Source organism: Sprattus sprattus, assembly GCF_963457725.1.
Source record: "Sprattus sprattus genome assembly, chromosome: 1".
Taxonomy (NCBI): domain Eukaryota; kingdom Metazoa; phylum Chordata; class Actinopteri; order Clupeiformes; family Clupeidae; genus Sprattus; species Sprattus sprattus.
The window spans coordinates 73,151,108-73,166,939 of record NC_137920.1 but is presented as its reverse complement, the minus strand read 5'-3'; the positions used below and the strand labels follow the sequence as shown (position 1 = coordinate 73,166,939).

Genomic DNA, 15,832 nt, shown 5'->3' with positions numbered 1-15,832 from the left:
ATAAACTTGCATTATTACAATTTTCTAAACGGGATACCAAGATTTATCAACAATTTTTACGTTTCACTACATTTAGAGGGTACGCGACTGAGGGGTTTATTTATGTCTATTTGTTGGCCATATCAGTAATATGCATCAAATGGCCTCATACGACATCACTCAAACATTCCAGCCTTCAACACTGGTTGAAAGAGGGCATTGTGATATTTACTCAAGTCATTTCAATAAACCTGTGTTTGTCATTTGTTTACGCTAGTTAGGCTACTGTTAGTGACCTGAGGTGGCCAATCCACTGACAGAGAAATCATCTGTTGTGCTTCAGTCCTTAGGCAATGATGGTCAAACTGCTGCCTCTGGGGCGAATGGCGGCAGGGCCATCCCAACACACAAACAGACATACGCAGAAGACTCATTTGAACCCTGGCAACCAAATGAAGCTGTGTGTGTGTAACCACGAGGTGACCCTTGAACCCTTCCGGAGTGATGACATAAAGAGGGTTTTTACAGAGATGGGGCTTGTCAGTGCACGAATATACAGACAAAAAAAGTCGTTTTTAATCGTTGACAACGAAAGAAATTGGGACGGTGATATGTCAACTTGTTTGTGCTCACTTACATCAGTCTTTTGGATTATTTTCTGTACATCTGATCTGTGTGCTGAATGTCTTTTTGCCTCTACTTTTTGTACTCAGGCTACTTAAAATGAGCACACAAAACTCTCTCTATAATTTACTACAGCGGCAAGAAAATCTCCACATTAAAATCAGGATGGCTCAATACATGAATGAGCGGTGTCTCAATCTAAAATCAAATCAAATCATATATTACTCAACAGTACAGAATGCAAGCAGCCTAAGACAGAGGACGTGTACTGCACTTAAATGGAGGCATTGAGATAGTGCGGATGTCTGTGTATTTAGGCACAGTGTCAATGTGGATGTGATGAAGGTGAATGAGGACTGGATCAACGTGTTTGAAGTATAGGCAGCTCTAGAAATGTTCGATTTCATTCTCTTACAATTGTTACAGAGACGTGAATAATAATAATTAAAAAAGAGACAACATGTTCTGCAGCTACAGATTCCCGCACAAAGTTACCAGTGAAGCAGTTGCAGTTTAGAGCCCAAACAAAAAACAAACAAACAAATAAACAAAAAAACAGACCAGCCCAATGCTGTGGTGAAACTTATCATCAAATGAAAACAGACAAAAGGCAAACGGTAAAATGACTAGACGATAAAGACAAAGAAGAAGAAGAACAAGTAGAAGAAGAAGAAGAGGAAGAAGAAAGGGAAGAAGAAGAAGAAGAAGAAGAAGAAGAAAAAAGAAAGACCAAATAGTTCACTGGTATCTCGTAGCCCCCCGCTCCCCATACCCCACCCCCACCCCAGTCATGTTGCATGGTGTGTAGCTCTGAGCGGCGCCCCCTGTGGTCTAAATGAAGTACTCCTTCTTCTCCTCTGAGGCGTGGTTGCCTTCGGCGTTGATGATGGCAGTGTCAGCGTCCGGGGCGTCATCAGCGCCTTTCGCTTCATTCGTCAGATATGTTCCTGTTTCAGGAAACACGTCACACACCACGAGTGTTACCAGATGTTACACACCACAAACACGTCAGGAAACACGTCACACACCACGAGTGTTACCAGATGTTACACACCACAAACTTTTCGCACATTCACACTCACATTTTGAAGGTGTCAAATGTGTTCCCCCCCCCCGTGTTTTTCCCCCCCCCCCACTTTATACTCTCGCACTTCTTAAAGCATGCAGTACTTGTAGTTGTTATTAGATGTTTCTGCCTCTAAACCCAACCCTTATGCAAAGAACATATTGTAACATAATATAACATAAAATAATTGTAACAGAATAAGCTTAATTTGACTTGTAATGCACTATGTAAATGTTAATGCACTATGCAGGCTGTAGCATAGAACATATGCAAAGAACATATTGTAACATAACATAAAATAACTGTAACAGAATAAGCTTAATTTGACTTGTAATGCACAATGTAAATGTGAATGCACTATGCAGGCTGTAGCATAGGCACTGGGCCATCACATTTGAAAGGCCCAGGGGAGGTGACCTCCAAGGCAGGACATACGGTGTGTGATACGCAGAGAATCTGCTCTAATGATGTGAGTGTCAGTGATCACCTTTATGCCTGGCTAGGTACCGTCCCAGTACGATGATCAAACAGAGCGTGACGAAGACCACCACGGCAACCACTCCTCCAATCAGAGCATGGTCAGTGTTGTGAGGGCCCAGGGCATTTGGATCTGAGGAGGGGAGAGAGGGAGAGGTGAGTGAGGATGTGTGTGTGTGTGTGTGAGAAAGAGGGAGAGAGAGAGAGAGAGAGAGAGAGAGAGAGAGAGAGAGCAAGATAACTAGGTGAGTAAGGTGAGAGATAGAGAGGGAGAGAGAGAGAGAGAGAGGGAGAGAGAGATAGAGAGAGATAGAGAGAGATGGAGGGAGAGAGAGCAAGATAACTAGAAGTTGAGAGATAGAGAGGGAGCGAGAGATAGATAGAGAGAGAGAGAGAGAGATAGAGAGAGATGGAGAGAGAGAACTAGAAGGTGAGAGATAGAGAATCCTTTCAATGATAGGACAAGAGAAATCAGACAAGAGAAAACACACAACCTTTTGTCTACTCGCTGTCTAATAATCAGAAGGTCTTTGAACACTAACACAGTGCAGCTGGTTAAAGGTTGAGACGCAGTGACATTGCTACATTTGAACCCAGTTTCATCTTAGACTTACCATGCTACAACTCCCCCATGATATGAACAGCTGGGCTGTCATCCAACTTTTAAATGTGAATTTTAAATATCTGATAGGAACTGGTGAGTGGAAACGCATGAAATTCACATAAAAACTAAATATCGAAATCAAACAAGAAACCGATTTGCTAGAGGGGGGTAGGCTTAACTAATCTGCCTAGGGTTTAATGCGACTAAAGTGGATGGAAACCCACCGTGTCGCATTTGCTGAGATTTTATTATGTGTTACTGTTAAAGTTTCCATGACAACCTCAAGTTTTGAACTCACAGCTGCTTCACAACTCCTTGTTTAGGAGAGTGTCCATTTTGAATCCGCATAACACAGCGGTTGGAAATGTGCACAGACTCACATTTCTTTAAGCTGAATGTTCATGAGTGCGCTAAATATACGTGAATGAGTTGGATGGACACCCAGCCTCTGTGTGACCCAACAGCTTGGCCTAGATAGATAGGTAGGTAGATAGGTAGCTAGGCACCAGCCTCTAATGCCTGTATTTAAATCTGTTCTGTAAGTACTGAGACAAGACAGTCTCCTTGTTGGACAATAGTGTTCATCGATTGATTCCTGTACATTGATTAACTCATGCGGGGCCTATTTATCCCACCCTCAGTACTGGCATGAAGAGAACGCGTGGAAATGAAATGTCCTCCTCAATAAGACGGCAGCTAGTCTGAATGTTTCAACCATCTTGGCAACCATTTGGATGAACCTCAAAGAAGGAGGTGGACACTTGGCTCTGTGAAAACCAAAGCATCCACCTGTCTTCTCTCATGGCAGCAAGAGAGAGAGAGAGAGAGAGAGAGAGAGAGAGAGAGAGAGAGAGAGAGAGAGAGAGACAGAGAGACAGAGAGAGAGTGGAGTGAAGAAGACAGGTTAAGAGGTAGAGAGAGGGCAAGAGAGAAGTAGAGAAATCTCCAAGGCAATCAATACAAATGTTCCAATTATAATACAATGTGCAGCAAGCCTAACGTTTTTCTTGGTGATTAATCCTTTCTTCCTTACTTTTCTTCTGCCTGCCTTTCTTCTCTGTCTGTTTTCCCCTTTCTTATCTTTTATTTTCCACCCTCACAAACACACTTGTTAACAGCAAATGACTTTAGTACCACTATACCAGCCATCTATTAAATCCAGATATGGAACGATCATAACAGCCAACCTTCAACCAACACAGTCCTGCCTATCTGTCCTCGTAAATCACACCTCTAAGCTTTCTTCTTCCTTTCTTCACCTCTAAGACACTCCGTTGTACTCCTCTCTGTTCTTCTAAAGCTATTTATAACAGCACTCGTTAATGAGACATCTGGAAACCTTAAGATGCTAAAGAGGCACAAGAGCTCCGGAAATTATATAATAAAATAATTCCACCCATTATTAGAAACACAAAGTTAATAATGTTAGAAATAAGAGCACAAAGAATAATATTTGTGTGCTGACTATGAAATAAAACTTTGCAATGTTGGTATGTGATCCGGATAGCTTCTCAACCTGCAGCAACATTTGGGTGACAAATACCTCAGGGTTTTCATTTTTGGACACCATGTTCCTCTACCATCTCCTTTGTGAGGGGAATATGATGCTGATACACAACCAGATGTTCTGTCACTGGTAGCCATTTGCAGAGCGAATGGTAGACGACAACATGATGAAAGCTGAACTATTCTGTACCTGGAGATTGAAATGAATAATACAGGCTATTTCATTACTGTGGAACTCCATTCTGGGATAGTGCTCTTCTTTAGGGGGAATAAGATGGCTTGATCTATGAGGGATTCAATGGCCTCTCCCACAGTATAGATTGACGGAATCCATCAGCGCTGCATCCACACACACACACACACGCACACACTCTCACACACACACACTCATGCAAGCACACACGTACGCACGCACGCACACAAGCACGCACGCACGCACGCACGCACGCACGCACGCACACACTCACACACACACACACACACACACACACACTCACACTCTCTCACACACAACACACAACACACACACACACACACACACACACACACTCACACTCTCTCTCTCTCTCTCACACACACACACACACACACACACACACACACAACACACACACACACACACACACACACACACACACACACACACACACACACACACACACACACACACACACACACACACACACACACACACACACACACACACACACACACACACACAAACACAGTGGCAAGGATGAGCAAAAGAAGAGAGAAAAGGAAATGAAGAATTTGATACTTGATTTCTTGTGTTTCAGATCACATTATTTTTTAATGAGGCCAGCTCTATTCCAGCCGGTGAGATTTTAATAATGGTGCACCCCTGCAAATCCCCTATTTTAATATTTATAATCCCCTCCCTTCTTTGTTCTTCATATGGTGGCTCTCGCCTGATCAAATTAAACGACTTCCAATTGTCCTCTCCCTGCTTCAGGTCCTACCAGCCCACTTGTCACCGGGTCAGACGCCGTCGACGACTACAACATCTTCATCTTTCTCTCTCTCTGTCTCGCTCTCTCTCTCTCGCTCTGTCTCTCTTTTACCCTAAAGGGCACCGAAAAAACAGCGACCGCTTTGAGAACCAGAGAACTGGTTGACAGTATTTGGCAGCGTCTCGGGTTGACATTTACACCCTGTTTTTTTTTTCCAAACCTTCACCCAGGGCAGAGCAAGAAAAGGAGGATGAGGGGGATGAGGAGGAGGAGGAGGAGGAGGAGGGAGGAAGGACGAAGCTCATGATAGAGCGGCTCGAAGCGTGGAGTCTGGCTGATAGCAGACGGGACCCGGGGCATGTTCTGTTTTGGAACAGTCTATTGTGAAATGCGCTCATTTTTCTCACACAAAAAAATGGAAAAAGTGGTTCAAGGTGAGAAGTGATTTTTTTCACGGACCCAGTTGCTCTCTGGGACCCCTGTGAGCACGGCTCTGTTGAGGAGATGATTGGGTCTGCAATCACACAAAGTATTTGGAATGAATGCCAGCGTGAGAAACTGCTGAGAAAAAAACAGAAAAGGTGACAACGGTCAAACTTCTGCACAGGGCTTTTTCTGACGCTATACCCTCCTCTGAAAAGAGAGGTGAGCAGGAGAGAGTCTGTGTGCGGTGGCTAACCTTGAGAAATCACATTTGGGAAGTTTAAAATAACAGTATTCTATTTCACAGGAAAAATGTCCAATACCCTAAAAGATATCAGTGACATCTGCAAATCCAAATACATTTCCATAATATGCATGCATTAATTGTATTTATCTCCCTCTGGAAAGAAATACTGTTTTCTGATTGGCTAATGGGGTGTACATTAAGTTCGTATAACCAGACACCTTGGACGTAGTCCCAGTAGAAAAGTTAAATCGCCGTTCCATATCAATGCTCTTGAATGGTTACCATTGACAACCAACGTAACGTTTAGTTTTTTTGAAGGACTTCTCTAACGGGAGCACTAGGCTTCAAATCAAGAATTCATCAGGTTATTATGCATACTAAGTTTCCTAAAGATAAAGGAAATTCTAAAATATTCTTTAAGCACTCCCCACTTGTACAGCCCAAACCAAGTGATGGTGAGCTGCAGTGGGGAGGAGGAGGAGGAGGTGGAGGAGGAGGAGGTGGAGGAGGAGGAGGGGGTGGAGGAGGAGGAGGTGGAGGAGGAGGAGGTGGAGGAGGCGGAGGGGGGGTGTTATCAAGCGAGTCATTAATGAGTGCTCATTTCAGAGTAATGACAACCACCTGGAGGGGAGGACCAGCCTTAAAGTAAAAAAATAAAAAAAGTAAAAATCATGGTAGTTTCTCAGTGGTCACAGCGGTGTTATCTGTTCATCTCGTGGAGTCGGATTGCTTTCTGCCGTTTGTCTGTACTTGTTAGGGGGGAAACAATAATGTGCTGTCAGCACAGCATGGTGGGGACAAATGAATATCTTGAACAGCTCTGCTTCTCATTGAGACGCTTTACAGGTCAGACGCTGAACTGTGCAGAGAAAGTGATGGATACACCACAGGATGGGGGAGTTTATTTAAAACAGTTTCGGCACATCAGGGACTCTGGTTTTGGGGTCAGTGCCTAACAGGATTCAGCGTGATAAGATAGGCTGCTGTTTAATTGGATTTTTTCTTAAAAAAAAAAAAAAAAAAAAAACTACTTATAACAGTAAAGTAGGGAAGGAATAATACTGAGATCCCTGTAAGAGTGATACACAGGCGGACTGAATGGAACCGGGCCTGATCTGGATCCCTGTAAGAGTGATACACAGGCGGACTGAATGGAACCGGGCCTGATCTGGATCCCTGTAAGAGTGATACACAGGCGGACTGAATGGAACCGGGCCTGATCTGGATCCCTGTAAGAGTGATACACAGGCGGACTGAATGGAACCGGGCCTGATCTGTGTGGTTTCATTGGGTTTTTCAGTAAAGGACACGATGGGCACTTCTGGCCACTTTGGACAGAACATCAAAGAAGCAGATTTGTTGTAGTACCCCATGGGAGCTCTACTGAAGGTGACATAAGACGTGATCTGGTCCTGTGTTCCTGAGTCGTCTGCTCTGTGGGTATGAGCCTAACGCCATCCCTGTGTGGGTATGACACTAACGCCGTCCCTGTGTGGGTAAGAGCCTAACGCCACCCCTGTGTGGGTATGAAACTCCACCATTCCTGTGTGGGTATGAGCCTAACGCCATCCCTGTGTGGGTATGAGCCTAACGCCATCCCTGTGTGGGTATGAAACTCCACCATTCCTGTGTAGGTATGAGTCTAACGCCACCTCCCTGTGTGGGTATGAGACTAACGCCATCCCTGTGTGGGTATGAGACTAACGCCATCCCTGTGTGGGTATGAGACTAACGCCATCCCTGTGTGGGTATGAGACTAACGCCATCCCTGTGTGGGTATGAGACTAACGCCATCCCTGTATGGGTATGAGCCTAACGCCATCCCTGTGTGGGGAAGCGTTTCCTCCAGCGTCTGAGGAGAACGAAAGAGCACCAAGGGTCTTCATTACAGTAAATTAGAGCCTCTCACTGTCTCCCCTTCAAGTGCCTCCTCTGTCCGTTCAATTTAATGAATGGCGGGACAGTTATTCACAATTACTGTTGAACAGCTAAATTAAATTGACTTTTTGTCTGGGATGCATTCATTCATTTAAACGCTTCGCTGCTAATTACGTTTTTAAATCTCCCAGTGGTCTTCGCCCGCCGACTGGAGAGAGGGATGAAGAGAGAGGGATGCAGAGAGAGGGGAGGGTGAAGGAGGACACAGGACTCTGCGTTTGGACACGTCCCCCCTGACGGGCTCACCTCGGGGATGCTTCTGGCTCTCTGCTCTCCACTCCCCAGCCCTGAGCCTGTCCAACACCACTACACCTGGGACAGCCCTGAGCCTGTCCAACACCACTACACCTGGGACGGCTCTGAGCCTGTCCAACACCACTACACCTGGGACGGCTCTGAGCCTGTCCAACACCACTACACCTGGGACGGCTCTGAGCCTGTCCAACACCACTACACCTGGGACGGCTCTGAGCCTGTCCAACACCACTACACCTGGGACGGCTCTGAGCCTGTCCAACACTACTACACCTGGGACGGCTCTGAGCCTGTCCAACACCACTACACCTGGGACAGCCCTGAGCCTGTCTAACACTACTACACCTGGGACGGCTCTGAGCCTGTCCAACACTACTACACCTGGGACAGCTCTGAGCCTGTCCAACACTACTACACCTGGGACAGCTCTGAGCCTGTCTAACACCACTACACCTGGGACGGCTCTGCTTTCGCTCTGGTCCCTCTACCTCGTCTTTCAATCAGGACACTCTAGAGAGGAAGGCTAAAGGATGGAGAGAGAGAAAACTAATGGAAACGTTCAGCGAGGGAAAGGAAACGCTCATCTGAATAAAACGCAGAGCTCAGACATTATTCCTGCATTAACGAAAAAAATTATAGTGGGAGAAAGCGAAAGAGAGAGGGAGAGATAGAGATAGAGAGACAGACAGAGAGAGAGAGACAGACAAAGACAAAGAAAGGCTTTAGATGACGGCACAAGTGCATACACCTTTGAAGAGAGAGAGAGAGGGAGAGAGATAGAAAGAGAGAGTGGGAGGGAGAGGGAGAGAGAAAGCATGGGAGAGAGAGAGATAGAGAGAGAGAGAGAGAGATAATGAAGGTAAAAGGTTTAAGGCTATATGAAAACATTCATTTCAGGAGAGCTAGCACTAGATTCTGAAATGCATAGTTTGACAAGTAAAGGAGAAAATTCTTTACAGCTGGCCAGCGTCATTTAGTGCACGTCTCCAACCAGCTTCTTATACAATTGGTGGGACAAATTGGAGCTGGGATCTTTACAACAGCGATGCTCTGACATTGTAACATCACTGAGCCTAGATATTGATCTTGGTCTCTGAGTGACTCTAGGATGTATTAATCTAGATAGAGACTGGCTGCTATTATTATTATTATTATTATTATTTATTTGTATTAATTGTGATTGTACATTCTATGTAAACATGCTTTGGCAACGTTGTATTGTATGCAGTCATGCCAATAAAGCCTTTGAATTGAATTGAATTGACTGGCTGCTATGCTAAGAGCAAACACTTGTGAGCTTATTCCTCCTCTCAGCCGTACATGTGGGCGACTGGGCCTCTCCACTGCTGCGGGTGTCCCTGTTTGAGGGGTAATGGATTCATACAGACACAGTACCTCCATCTTGAGTTATCTTGCAGTGTATAGAGCAAAACTGCTTATTTAAAGAACATTCACCCATAATGTACGATTTTTTGTTTTGTTCTGTACCGCTAGTAATGATAAGAATGATAAAACAGAGAATAAATCTTATTCAACTGACAGGTGAGGAGATTTGGGAGGCTGTTGAGTTTGGACTTCATAAAAGTTCATATTTCCACTCTACAGCCGTGCCATTTGACCGCTATTTGACAACTGAATAATTCATTTCCATTTGAACGGAGAGCAATTCATTTAAAATAAGAACTCTTTCGCCACTCTTTCTCTAACTCTAAGCCGAACTTTGCTTTTAAAAGGGCATTGATTTCCTGGAGACTGCTCTGGTTTCCTCAGTTTAAGTTGAACCTCTTCACACCTCGCCTAATTCAACACCCACTGGTCATTTGGCCATCATGTTATCCAGTACGTGGTCTAGATTTAAGGAATTAAAGACCTTCTGATGACACCATCAATTAATCCTGGAAAACCAAGCTGAGTAGTCATGGATTTAATGGTAGAGGGAAAAGACAGCCAGAGGGATTACTGCACCGTTTCACTGACTGACAGTCAACAGTCCCAAAAAGATGGCAGAAAAACTGTTTTTGTGTTCATAATCAGTGCTTTTGCAATTTCCACTATGATTATATGATAATAGTTGAAGCATATGACACATTTCCTCCTCCGCACTATACCTGTTTCAGAGGCTTTTATTTCATTCTGCACAGATGTAGAAAATCAGGGAAAAATGGAGGTCAACAAATGATCCATCTTAACAAAATAAAATCATGTAATTTTGTATACTTTGTGATGAAATACAAAGAGTGTGAGTGAGAGAGGTGGAGAGAAAGGGAAGAAGAGGCAGAGAGAGAGAGAGAGAGAGAGAGAGAGAGACAGACAGAGAGAGAGAGCAACCCTTTCCTGTGAATAATGAGCTTTTTAGAGAGTAAAAAGTGGAAAAAAGGGAGCCCATAGCCCATAAAACTGGAAGCAAAAATTCATGGCGAGAAAAACACAAGCGCCGACCTTCACAAAACTCAGATTGGAAAAGAAAAGGTTCCTGGGGCCCCATAAATGATGCAGAGGGAGAGGAAGGTGAGGGGGCTCTCTTGAGCCATAGCTGAATGAGGTGAACCTCAGGACAGAGAGCTGAAGGAGAGCGAAGGAGAGAGAGAGAGAGAGACTGATAAATAGAGTGAGAGGGAGAGAGAGAGTGGGAGAGAAATATAGAATTAAAAGGAAAGAGAGAGTAAGAGATAGAGAGAGTTAAAGGGAGCGAGAGAGTAAGGGGGAGAGAGAGAGAGTGAAGGGGAGAGAGAGAGTGAGTGATAGAGAGAGAGTGAAGGGGAGAGAGAGAGTGAGGGGAGAGAGAGTGGAGGGGAGAGAGAGAGAGTGAGGGGGAGAGAGAGAGTGAGTGATAGAGAGAGAGTGAAGGGGAGAGAGAGTAAGGGGGAGAGAGAGAGAGTGAAGGGGAGAGAGAGAGTGAGTGATAGAGAGAGAGTGAAGGGGAGAGAGAGAGTGAGGGGAGAGAGAGTGAAGGGGAGAGAGAGAGAGTGAGGGGGAGAGAGAGAGTGAGTGATAGAGAGAGAGTGAAGGGGAGAGAGAGAGTGAGGGGAGAGAGAGTGAAGGGGAGAGAGAGAGTGAGTGATAGAGAGAGAGTGAGGGGAGAGAGAGAGTGAGTGATAGAGAGAGAGTGGAGGGGAGAGAGAGAGTGAGGGGAGAGAGAGTGAGGGGGAGAGAGAGAGTGAGGGGGAGAGAGAGAGAGTGAGTGATAGAGAAAGAGAGTGAGGGAGGGATAGAGAGCAGATGGGGTGAATGAAGTGCAGGGAGAAGGACAAACAGCATGATGTGGAGCCAAGAGATTAGAGACAGCGATGAGAGAGCATGAAACACTGGAGGAGGGATGCTAACGCAGACTGGCTGGGGAGAAGGCAGAAAGAAAGAGAGAGAGAGGGAGACAGAGAGAGGGATGAAGAGAAAGGGAGAAGGCAGAAAGAAAGAGAGAGGGAGACGGAGAGAGGGATGAAGAGAAAGGGAGGAGGCAGAAAGAAAGAGAGAGGGAGACGGAGAGAGGGATGAAGAGAAAGGGAGGAGGCAGAAAGAAAGAGAGAGGGAGACGGAGAGAGGGATGAAGAGAAAGGGAGAAGGCAGAAAGAAAGAGAGAGGGAGACGGAGAGAGGGATGAAGAGAAAGGGAGGAGGAAGAAAGAAAGAGAGAGGGAGACGGAGAGAGGGATGAAGAGAAAGGGAGAAGGCAGAAAGAAAGAGAGAGGGAGACGGAGAGAGGGATGAAGAGAAAGGGAGAAGGCAGAAAGAAAGAGAGAGGGAGACGGAGAGAGGGATGAAGAGAAAGGGAGGAGGAAGAAAGAAAGAGAGAGGGAGACGGAGAGAGGGATGAAGAGAAAGGGAGGAGGCAGAAAGAAAGAGAGAGGGAGACGGAGAGAGGGATGAAGAGAAAGGGAGAAGGCAGAAAGAAAGAGAGAGGGAGACGGAGAGAGGGATGAAGAGAAAGGGAGGAGGAAGAAAGAAAGAGAGAGGGAGACGGAGAGAGGGATGAAGAGAAAGGGAGAAGGCAGAAAGAAAGAGAGAGGGAGACGGAGAGAGGGATGAAGAGAAAGGGAGGAGGCAGAAAGAAAGAGAGAGGGAGACGGAGAGAGGGATGAAGAGAAAGGGAGGAGGAAGAAAGAAAGAGAGAGGGAGACGGAGAGAGGGATGAAGAGAAAGGGAGGAGGCAGAAAGAAAGAGAGAGGGAGACGGAGAGAGGGATGAAGAGAAAGGGACGAGGCAGAAAGAGAGAAAGAGAGGCAACATTGCTATGGCTATTGAGCATGGCTATTTAAAAATTGTTTAACTTCATTCTGAGTGTTAGATACTTCCCTGACGTCTGGAACAAAGGTTATTTTGTAGTATCTTAAATCAGAGAATCATCTACTTTCTCATCGAGCACAATGACCTTAGTAGAAGCCAAATAGGATTCTTACCAAAATGTAGAACACCAGACCATATTTCCACCCTACATACCTTGAAATTGTAAACCAAAATAAGACAAAAATATGTGCTTGTTTTAAAGACTTGCCTGATTTAATTTGGCAAAATGGATTATTCTTCAAACTTCTCTGAACTGTGCTGAAACAGTTCTCTGAAATGTGCAATTAGAATTGGGAATAAACACACAGAATTCTTCTCCCAGGAACGGGGTGTGAGACAAGGCTGCCCACTATCACCGACCCTTTTCAATATTTAGCAATAAATTGGCAAAAACAGTCTGCAGCAACTGGCCTCTCACTAAATGATTCAGAAATTGAATGTATTCTCTTTGCAGACGACAACAGGAGAGAGACTACAACAGGACCTGAATGTCCTGCACACGTTCTGTCAGGCTTGGGGCCCTGACCATTAACCCACAAAAAAACGAAAATACTCACTTTTCAGAAAACATCCAGAGGTCAGGGAAAGAAATTCCCCCTTGGTACACACATAATTGAACACACCAAAAATGATACCTACCTTGGGTTGAAGATCAGCTCAACATGAGAATGATTTGAAAGAGAAATCAAGAAGGGCCTTCCATGCCATCAAAAAGTCTATTCAATTTGAAATCTCAATTAGAACCTGGCTCAAAGTATTCCAATCAATCAAAGTATTCCAATCAATCATAGAACCAATCTCATTATATGGCAGCGAAGATGTATAAAGGATTTAAAAAATGGGACAAACACCCAGTTGAAACCCTGCATGCAGAGTTAGGTAAAAGTATACTGAAAGTACAAAGGAGTATGCCTAACAATGCATGCAGTGCTGAATTAGGCCAATACCCTTTATGAATTCAAATTGAAAAACGAGTCATCAAATTGTTTTAAAGCCATGGGAGGCCAAGAGATGAGCAAAAATAGTCCCCTCTGCCAGTTAGTGCTAAGACTCACACAAACTAACACAACAAACGGGCACAACCACACTAACGTGACTAACAACCAGCATCAGGTCTATGCCACCCTTACACAAACAATTTGGCCTAACCAAATTGTGAACAAAGAAACAGAAAACTACCTGACGTATTGGACTGAAACAACAAAAAGACCAAACAAACGTCAATTCTATATGGCCCTAAATAGAGAATACACTGTGGCAAACTACCTATCCACAGTGTCTGATGCCAAACAAAGAAAAAACCTGATAGGTACAGATTGAGCAACCAGAGGCCTTGCTATCGAAAGGGGCAGACACAGGCAAACCTGGCTGCCCAGAGATGAGACGCTCTGCATTCACTGCAGCCAGGGCATGGTAGAAACAGAGTTCAACTTTTTGAATGAATGCTGCCTTTTTTTTTAAATATACGGGAAGAATTCTTTCCTGAAATTTAAAATGATCTACCCAGATCATCTGAGGAAAATCATATTTTAAAAATTTTACTTGGCGAAGAAAAGGATTGTGCCAAAAGGTAGGGGGGGGGGGGGGGGGATGACAGAGATAGAGAGGGAGAGGGATGGAGAGGAAGGAGAGGAAGGAGAGGAAGGAGAGGAGGTAGCTGCAGCTGTGGGGAAGCGTGTGGTCCGGTACCTCTCTTACCAGTGACTGCGGGGTTGGCGTGCTTGGTGTCTATGGAGGGAGTGGTGTCTGGAGGGGTGGGCTGAGGGGGAGGAGTTGTGGATGGAGGCGGGGTAGTGGGGACATCTGGTCAATGGGACAAACAACAACAACAACAACAACAACAACAACACACAACACAGAGATAAAACAAACAAACAAACAAACACAAACAAAGAGACAAAAAAACAACACAAAAAAAAACAAATTATATAAAAATGGAACATTAACACACACAATGTAAGGAACATGTGAGAGAGACAAAATAATAATAATAATAAAAAAAATTCTAATAGCACATGAATAGCATGCTCTCCTAAACTGAATCAGAAAGTAACACTTTCGATGAATGCTATTAGTCGAGGCACATTCTGTACAACCAGGTATCTGAAAACCACAAACACACAGAGAGAAAGAGAGAGAGAGGGAGAGAGAGAGAGAGAGAGAGAGATAGAAAGATAGAGACATACTGTACAAACAGGCATCTGAAAACCTTGGCTACTGATGGAGAAAGTTAAGAGTGGAATCACAGTGTTTGTGAATACATGACCACAGATGGAGGAGGTGGATGGGTAGGGGGGGGGGGGGGCATGTAGACACAACCCCCAGACTGGGAGACCTATTGTGCTCACACAGACTGGTGGCTATCTGTCAGTGGTGTGGAAGAGATGAGAGCAAGGAGAAGTCAGAATGTCCCGCCACTTCATGATAGCAATGGATTTGAGAGGAGGGTTTTAATGGCGACGAGAGCGTGAGACCCCATAGGTGAAAGAAAAATAACACAGGAGATACCGTGTCACTGACACGTCGGTTACTCACCCTTGACAACAACAGTCAGCAGATGGTTTACTGACCTGTTACTGACACGTTGTGCTGCCCTCAAGCGTAAACTCTAACTAGCGTGACTCGTATCATCTCCACACCTCAGTGGAAGCTAGCACTGGGGGTGCGCTAGCGTTAGCGTTAGCGTTAGCTTACAGTATTCTAGAACAGTTGACACGGTAACGAGCCGAGTAAAGAGTGTGCGTTAGCGTTAGCTTACAGTATTCTAGAACAGTGGACATGGTAACGAGCCGAGTAAAGAGTGTGCGTTAGCGTTAGCTTACAGTATTCTAGAACAGTGGAGACGGTAATGAGCCGAATGTGTGCTAATTACTACTGTAATGAAGAGAAAGAACATCCAGTGACATTTCAGACGACAGCAGTTAATGTATTCAGCGTACAGACACCATATTTGTGGCACCCAATTACCCCCCTTCCATTCCTGTGGAGTTGTCACTTTCATAGCAATGGCATCATTAAGTACTTCAGTTCTCCCTGCTGGGTTGTTGTCCTGACATTTTCACGAGTCAAGAAGTCGATCCCCGTCCCGACATAAAGGCTAATTACATTCCTTAGCAAAAAGAGGAAATGCAAAACCAGAAGGAGGCGGGGGGGGGGGGGGGGGGGGGGGGACGACTCTCAACACAAAGCTCTATGAGACTGTGTGTGTGTGTGTGTGTGTGTATATATGTGTGTGTAGTTTCCTTCCCAAAGAACCTGACACACTGTCTCCCTCTGGCCTCCAATAGACTAATTTTGGTTTTGAAACACACTGTTATAAGTCCGGCAGAAGTGCCTATTACTGACTTAAGATGTGAAAAATATGCATGGAAGTGTAGCCAGATATCATGTGAATGTTATTATCAGTACGCTCATTTAGCCAGGAGATTGACTCAGAAGGTGGATTTAATAGCTAGCTGTTAA

At 44.9% G+C, this 15,832-nt stretch overlaps 1 protein-coding gene across 1 annotated transcript in view; it reads right to left on the bottom strand.

Moving 5' to 3' along the window:
• Window positions 1-1,434: 1,434 nt before the first annotated feature.
• Window positions 1,435-15,832, bottom strand: part of cadm2a (cell adhesion molecule 2a) — a gene marked incomplete at both ends in the record, with an annotated part of 289,548 nt that continues 275,150 nt past the window's right edge. Inside the window, 3 exons of the mRNA XM_080856424.1 lie at window positions 1,435-1,550; window positions 2,157-2,279; window positions 14,069-14,173. Coding sequence (XP_080712550.1) covers window positions 1,435-1,550; window positions 2,157-2,279; window positions 14,069-14,173 — 344 coding nt within the window. The remainder of the gene's footprint in view (window positions 1,551-2,156; window positions 2,280-14,068; window positions 14,174-15,832) is intronic.